Below are 7,255 nucleotides of genomic sequence, written 5' to 3'. Positions count from 1 at the left end.
CCCCTGAGGTTCCAACCTGATGGCCACTATGGAGTATATTGTGAGAAAGTAGAAGACAGTAGGCTCACAGAAGGAAACCTCCAGTACCTTATCAAGTGGAAGGGGTATCCTCCCACTGAGAACACTTGGGAGCCTTTAGGAAATCTAGGCAATGCTAAAAAGGCTATTGCAGATTTCCATAGGCTTTACCCCTCTGCTCCCAGAAGGATTTCAGCCATCACCTTTGATAGGCTTCACTTCCAACCACTCATTAACTATACTATACCACCTAAAAGGGTTCTCTTCGATTGGACATCTGGAAAGAAGAAGGGAAAAGCAGAAGAAGGAGTATCAACATGCTGGGACAGCATGTCTAGAAGAGGGGGTGATGTCAGGGCACCAGCTCATTGCTTGGTCAAGAAACATGACTAAGCCTTTATGACATGGAAGTAGCTGGTATACCTTGGCATGTGCTGGAACCTGCTGGAAGGATTGGATGGTCAGGTGACCTGCTGTGCATGGCTGTGCATGACCTCATATGACCTCATCCTTGGTCATATGACCTGACCACCTGACTAGGCTGAGTAAGCAAGATGTTCTAGCAGGTTCCACCACAGAGGTATAAATATAAGGCCTACTCTGCCTGGGGACTGTCTCTTCAGACTTGGTCTCTTAGGATCATCCACAGGTACCTATACTGTAGATAGGTCTTAGTCATCAGGTCTACTCCACTTCCCTGTTGCCTGCTTAGACTCTTGGCACTCTTAGGTGAGCAGACTTTGTCAGCCTGTGTTGCCCTAACACCATGCCACACAACACTCCTATCACACCTTTCTTTTGCTTGCTGGTGGAGCTTCATCCCTGACCAGAAAGTGGAGCCCCTCTAGTGTTCTTGAAAGAAGAAACAGGGCAAGGCACACTTGTCAATTGTGGCACAAGGCTCAGCTGCAACAAACTTGGTAGTGTCACACTAGAAAAATCATACCAGTCTGTTGGCAACATCAAGGAGGTCCTCACCTGTGCACCTCACACTCTCAGATGCTTCTGCCAATCTCTTGACCTCTCTCATGTGAGCACTGCCCAGCTGTTGAGGGACCTGGCCAAGAAGTCTGATGCCCTCTTTGATTCAAGCTTGGACTGGACTTACACTTTCTTGGTCACCAATATTCATATTGATACTTTGTACAGCCATGTTGAGGGCTCTCCATTGCCAGGAGTGCCCAATGACCAGCCTATCACTAGTGGAACTTGCACTTCTCCAACCAGGGAGGCCAAAGAGATCGACACCAACAAAATTGGCCTTACACCAGCCCCACCTCAGAGGGACTGTGACATTTTCTATGGGGAAATGGGGGGTGACAGAGATGGCCAGGGTATTTGCTATTGAGAAGATCTTGACAAGGAAGATAGAGGGGATGATGAAGCAGATGAAGGAGGAAGAGATGGAGAGGCAGTGGAAGCAAGCACAAGTGACATTGAGGAGGGAGATGCAAAAGGAGAAGAAGATGGAATGCCAGAGCTTGTGAGCACTGGTGCACATTTTCCCAAGCAGCAACACCTGAAAGAGACAAACATCTGGGTTGCCAGCACATCCCAAGATTTCCAGGTGGATCTTGAAGAGATGCAATTGCCCATGTGGGTCTCATCTTTTGGCTTGCTGGATGCGATGCAAGGCTTTACCCCCTCGCCTCCGGTCCTTCACAGCCAAGAGCCGGAAGAAACTCCGCCGCAGGTCCTTGGGAAAAGGGGCCGATCCGACCCCGCAGAGGAGGCACATATCAAGTCTCACCAGAATGCTGGGATACAGGATCTCCACGACATTATTAACCATGAAACCTTTCCCTGAGTGGGAAAATGAACTTCAGCCCTGTTCCCGCTGGCCTCCACAAAGAGAATATATTACATAGGCATGGCCAATAACGACATGTTGCTGTCCCTCTACTGCTCCTCAAACAGATTCCAAAGCAACCATGTCCACCCCTAAGACCTTCGTCTTCAAGAAAGTCGGCGATGTAGATATCAAGGCGGACGTGTACCTTCCCTCCTCACCCAGCGCCCTCCCTGCCCCCATCCTAGTGTGGTTCCACGGTGGCGGCCTGCTTCAAGGTTCCCGTGTAGCCCCCGCTCCCCACCTCAAGCGCGCAGTCGACAAGTACGGCCTGTGCGTCGTCTCGCTCGACTACCGCCTCGCACCCCAGGCCAGCCTGCCCGAAATCTTGGAAGACGTGAGAGATGGGATCAAGTGGACGAGAGACAAGCTTCCGGGGCTGCTGGGAGAGGGGAAGATAGATCCGAGTAGGCTGGCAGTGAGTGGCAGCTCGGCTGGGGGTTATATCTGCCTGCTGGCGGGTCTTCCTATTAGCGGTGTTAGTCCGCCTCCGAAGGCGCTCCTGGCCATTTATCCAATCACGAACCCGTGAGCCATGTTCCTCTCTTTTCGTGGACAAGGGCTGAAAATTTTCAGTCTTGGTCCCTTCTTCGTCACCCCTCAACGCCCGGTCGAGTACTCGGAGGATGGTTACGTCTTCACGGACGAAGGCGCGTCCTCATCCATTCCCCCGCATCACCTTCTAACCCTCACGCACAGACATGTCAGTCCACCATGATCCCAATTCTCCCCTCCTCTCCGAGATCTTCGAACCCCGGATCCCTGGCAAGCCTTTTGCTCGGAACAACAGGATGAACTTCTACACCTACATGGTGCAGGAGGGGAACCTTGCCCAGTTGCTGTTTGCGAAGGCACCGGGGGTGGATCCGAAGGAGTACGCGGTGGCTGCGCTGGTGCATAAGGGAATGCCGCCGGTGGGTATTGGCTCAGTCAACGTTTGGATGTGACTGATCGAATCGTAGACGTTTATTACACATGGTGATGCCGACCAGCACGTTGGCCTAGAGCAGGCTCACGAGGTAGGTCCGCTATCTCACTTGCTCAGCCTAGCTCATCGTGCCTAGGTTGTGAACGCAATGAAGAAAGAAGGAGTAGACTTCTACTTCGAGGAGTTACCCGGTTTGCCGCACGGATATGACGGGAAGGAGGAAGTCGAGATGAAGAAGATGTACGAGTGTTTGTTGAAGCATCTGTGAGATAGATTCCCGGGAAGCACCTTGTTGTCATACCCGTGTCTTGGAAAGAAGTCGATATAAGGAATAATGAATGGATGTTACATCTGGAAGGAGACGGACAACATGGTGACATCCTCCCCCTGAGGTATTCAGGGCTCCGGGCCATGATTTCCCCCATCTATCGCTTGGCAGTTGCCCTGCCGTGGGGCGCATATTAATGTTTTTGTCCGCTTTCTCTGACCTCACGACAGCCAGGCCCCGACGATGATCCTCCATCCGTAATTGACACCATCTCCACCTACCACAGCGCCTCGCCTCTGAGCCCAGAGTTCGGCGTAAGTGCCGACCTTGGGTATGGAACGGCGTTGTCTACACGCGGCATAGCGCCACAGTTTGACAGAGTTATAGGTAGATACTGGAGTGAAGAGAGTATCAAAACTGCAAGTTAAGTGGGAGGGAAGATGAGAAAGGGGAAAGTGCTCGAGTCCTGCTGGTAGGCTTGCAATGTGATCGTGGCAGTCATTGGTCCCGGACTATGTATTTATATTGTGTTCCCGTTAACCTCGGCACTGTCAGTGCCTCTCTCCAGTTCACGATCATTGTACGACTCATGTAATGCTGAGGGGAACTTATCAAGCTCCCATACGACTCCACGACGCATATCACTCTGAACATGCCCCATTTGAACGCACTTTCTGATCTGCGAGACTCGTCCCCACTCGGCAAACGCCGTCGTTCGGAAGACAACATCGATGCAAGTCCAGACGCTCAGCATACCCCCCTTCCGCACTCTTTACATCCACGACATCTATCTGGTTCCCAAGGTCTACCCAACATGCCGTCGTTGAGACGCGAAGGGTTAGTAGCGGACACGCTGCGAGTAAGGAGGCGGGCGATGGATGCCGCTTTGGGAAGCTTCCAGTATTCAACGTGCGTCGTCGACACATGCACGCCCCAATATAGAACTGAACAGTGTTTTTTGGATGCAGAAAGTTGAAAGCGCACAAATCCTGTATCAACGCGCTCACGTTCTCGAAAGGCGAGGGGCGGTGGCTCGCATCTGCAGGTGATGGTGCGTCGGTGTCCCTTCTTCTCTTCCATCTCTGTGTCGATGAGACGGCTTAGACCGAACGGTATTGCTATGGGATATGTACGACGATGAGCAACCACGCGAGCCAAAAGCAAAACTCAGAGGCCATCGGGTATGTCTTCCCATCGCACCTGGCTCTACCCCAACTCACCTCGACACGACAGAGCAATATCTTCACTCTCTCATTCAACGCGTCAAACACGTGCATATATTCGTACGCCCTCCTTGATTACCACCTCTACGATCTAGACTGACCGTAAGGCAGTGGAGCAAATGATGACATAGTCTTGCGGTATGATCTCAGTAGGCTGGGCGATCCGCAAAGCGGCGTTCTAGTAAGCGCGCCAGATGAAGTGTTCCTGGAACAGAATGTTAGAGTCCGACCTTTAGACTTGCACAACCCAGCTGATAATCTGATACAGGGCGCGATCCATTCCGTCTCCGCGCACCCATACAACGACCACACGCTCCTCTCTGCCAGGTGCGTACCTCCCCATCTTCTAGCTCCACCTAAAACGTGTACCAGTGAAGATGGCCTAATACGTTTCGAGGACTGCCGTGATCCTGCACCCAACAAAAGGTGCATCACGAACAACGCGGGCTTCTCGGATGTCAAATGGCACCCCACGGATGAGAACTTGTTCGTGAGCACAGATCAGAAAGGGCACGTCACGTATGCAGTTTTGTTTCAATGACCTGATGGGGGAGGACGATAACGTGGGTGTTTAGACTGCATGATGCGAGAACGGCGTTTAAAACAACTCCGACATCGCGTGCTGATGCAGCTGTGTCCAACGTACGTTTCTAGTTGAGCTAAAAGAATACCTGCTGACAAACAGACACAGTATATCACCACTATTAGTCTCGTGCTTGGTAACAACATTGAAGCTATTGCTGGACCGGAAGCATCATCGGTCTCCTTCGCTTCCACAGGAAGCATGTTCGTGGTGGAACTGCTGGTTAGTTAGATCCACATCGAGACAGGAATTACTCACAAAATCCGAAAAAGCTGTACGGACCTGTTATGTACAGCCTTAGCGACCCGAGCCCTATCCTAACTCTTACAGCGGACAACCTCCCCTCGGGTCAGCCTATCCCCGCGGGCCAGCGGTCCCACGCGAACAAATGCACTACGAAGCACGGCTCCTTTGGTGGAGACGAACAAGGTAGTTTGTATTACGGGACTGGATCGGACGACTTCCGTGGGTATTGCTGGAAGATCCCGCCGTTGCAGACATTGCTGGATAGAAGACAGGAGATCGATGCGGCAAGCTGGAAGACTGGGCCAATGGTCTCAAGTGAGTATCATGATGCACTGCTGAACGGGTACTCACTCTATACAGTGGCATTTGCAAAGTCCGAAACAACTAACAAATATCTCCCTGAACGTATGCCGACGCCCTCATATCGACTCGAAGGTATACATTTCCAATCCATCGGAGGCGCCGCCGCTTACCTATCTCCGTTCATCCAGGACACAGGAGCATTGTGAACACGGTGTTGTTCCACCCCACTCAGCCATTGATAGCGACATCCGGTATCGAGCGCTTCGTCCGGCTTTTCACCCACTTCCCAACGCAACCAGGTCAGGAAGCAATCAAGCCGTCTGAAACACGTGAGCTTCCTGAGAGTCCGGATCCGTCCATTGTCATCCGCGCTTTAAGCGGCGACTTCACCACACAGACGGACTTCAATGATGAGGAATCGGCAGAAGCTGAGGATCTAGAAGACACACAAACGATACGGCTATTCGATCAGTGCGTGATCTTATTACCCCAGGGTTCCACCGGCAGCGGAAATAGTACTCATCTATTTTCAGGCTGCTGCGACAGGAGGAAGCGGATATGGACTGCGATCATGATCTGGAAAGGCTGCGATGGACATTGATCCACGAGCCCTGGGATGATGAGGACGAGGAAGAGGACTAGATTGATGAAGCGGATATGGAAAATGAAGACGATACAGCCATGGATGCCGCGGAACACACCCGCGTGTAGGGAGAAAATCGATGGGAAGCGTGGGAGTGATGTGGCAAAGATAACAACTCAACTTGCTTGTCGAAGCTTTTCAGGGACAATCCAGCTCTGTCTCATGGACATTTTGACTCCGTATCGGTCCTCCAGACGACCGTTCCCCACCAAAACTGCAGTGACTGTTGTTTTGGAAAAGGCCATGATACTTCTTCCGCCTGGGAGAGCAACAATAGACGGACTTGACGCTTTCATGTACCTTTTTGTTGGGGTCACCAGCAAGAGCGGAGGCTTCCCTTTCCGGCATCTTTCAGCGGCGACATCCTTGCTTTTCTTCTTCATCGACCCCTGAACCCCCTAGCCTATCTCCGAGCCAAATTCATGTGACGGCGTGGACCGCCGATGCGTGATTGTCCTATTCCGAACGGTTTGCTCGCCGAGACATCGATATTGCATGCCGATGCCAGCGGCAACCGCTTCGTGGCATCTCTCAATATCTTTCATTGGCCTTTTTTGTCTTTCATCTACTGATGCAATGGATTTCATTTCCACGTAGTGCGGTATCCTGACGTGGATTGGTCGAACCTGGCAACTATTGCACCTTCTAGACCGTGTTCTTCCTAGGACCAACCCACCTGTGCTATTATGCTCCGAGCGTTTTCTCGCCTGTGGATATGGAATCTGGTGGGCCTGCTTCCGAAAACCGAACACGCGCTCCATTTCAGCCGGGGCCTTCTGGCGTTACCTTATTCTCGACCGTCACCCACCGTTGGACCAGGCCTGGCTAGTGACTGCGGCGAAGAAAGCCGAGGAGGCGGCGTGTTATACCTTTATCACGAAAGCATATAACAGCAGCAGGAGCCAGAGTAATAGCGGCGTCACTACTTCCCCCTCCCCATTGATGACAGCATGTCCGGTGTCTCTCTTTCAACTTAATTTGGTACGTCCCGACTGGTGATAACACTGGTCGAAGCCTGGTTATTCGGGTTGAAGTAAGCCATTTCCCCTACTCATCTGAGCCTCGCTGATGAGCGCTGCAGTTGCGTCTTACTCACAACCGCTGTACACGTGCTATTATCTCGGCGCGGCCCTCTAAACCTGTCCGTAATTCTTCCGTCCTCCCAACTAATGCCCATTCTAGTCATAGTGCCCT

At 51.9% G+C, this 7,255-nt stretch overlaps 2 protein-coding genes across 2 annotated transcripts; both read left to right on the top strand.

The window, feature by feature from the left end:
* The first annotated feature begins 2,479 nt into the window (after nucleotides 1-2,479).
* Nucleotides 2,480-3,082, top strand: DACRYDRAFT_101791 (uncharacterized protein). Its single transcript, XM_040767586.1, has 4 exons — nucleotides 2,480-2,517; nucleotides 2,567-2,781; nucleotides 2,830-2,886; nucleotides 2,932-3,082. Exons 2-4 carry the CDS (start codon nucleotides 2,569-2,571, stop codon nucleotides 3,061-3,063), a joined length of 402 nt encoding a protein of 133 aa, XP_040625667.1. The 5' UTR covers nucleotides 2,480-2,517; nucleotides 2,567-2,568; the 3' UTR covers nucleotides 3,064-3,082.
* Nucleotides 3,083-3,630: 548 nt separating this feature from the next.
* Nucleotides 3,631-7,173, top strand: DACRYDRAFT_24331 (WD40 repeat-like protein). The gene is made up of 14 exons (XM_040773645.1): nucleotides 3,631-3,972; nucleotides 4,032-4,114; nucleotides 4,168-4,244; nucleotides 4,297-4,346; nucleotides 4,398-4,503; nucleotides 4,555-4,613; nucleotides 4,659-4,805; nucleotides 4,862-4,928; nucleotides 4,978-5,091; nucleotides 5,142-5,430; nucleotides 5,476-5,550; nucleotides 5,607-5,889; nucleotides 5,952-7,094; nucleotides 7,143-7,173. The coding sequence occupies exons 1-13, from the start codon at nucleotides 3,716-3,718 to the stop codon at nucleotides 6,058-6,060; spliced, it is 1,716 nt and encodes a 571-aa protein (XP_040625666.1). The 5' UTR covers nucleotides 3,631-3,715; the 3' UTR covers nucleotides 6,061-7,094; nucleotides 7,143-7,173.
* The last annotated feature ends 82 nt before the right edge of the window (nucleotides 7,174-7,255 follow it).

Source organism: Dacryopinax primogenitus (assembly GCF_000292625.1).
Source record: "Dacryopinax primogenitus strain DJM-731 SS1 chromosome Unknown DACRYscaffold_18, whole genome shotgun sequence".
Lineage (NCBI taxonomy): Eukaryota > Fungi > Basidiomycota > Dacrymycetes > Dacrymycetales > Dacrymycetaceae > Dacryopinax > Dacryopinax primogenitus.
Note: the sequence above shows the minus strand (reverse complement) of the source record. Positions and strands in the feature narration are given on the sequence as shown.

Coding starts and splice junctions, on each gene's coding strand:
- DACRYDRAFT_101791 (XM_040767586.1), top strand. CDS start 2,569: ATGTCAGTCCACCATGATCCCAATTCTCCCCTCCTCTCCGAGATCTTC. Junction 2,782..2,829: donor TGCATAAGGGAATGCCGCCG/GTGGGTATTGGC, acceptor ATCGAATCGTAG/ACGTTTATTACACATGGTGA. Junction 2,887..2,931: donor GCCTAGAGCAGGCTCACGAG/GTAGGTCCGCTA, acceptor CATCGTGCCTAG/GTTGTGAACGCAATGAAGAA.
- DACRYDRAFT_24331 (XM_040773645.1), top strand. CDS start 3,716: ATGCCCCATTTGAACGCACTTTCTGATCTGCGAGACTCGTCCCCACTC. Junction 4,347..4,397: donor TCAAACACGTGCATATATTC/GTACGCCCTCCT, acceptor ACCGTAAGGCAG/TGGAGCAAATGATGACATAG. Junction 4,504..4,554: donor AAGTGTTCCTGGAACAGAAT/GTTAGAGTCCGA, acceptor AATCTGATACAG/GGCGCGATCCATTCCGTCTC.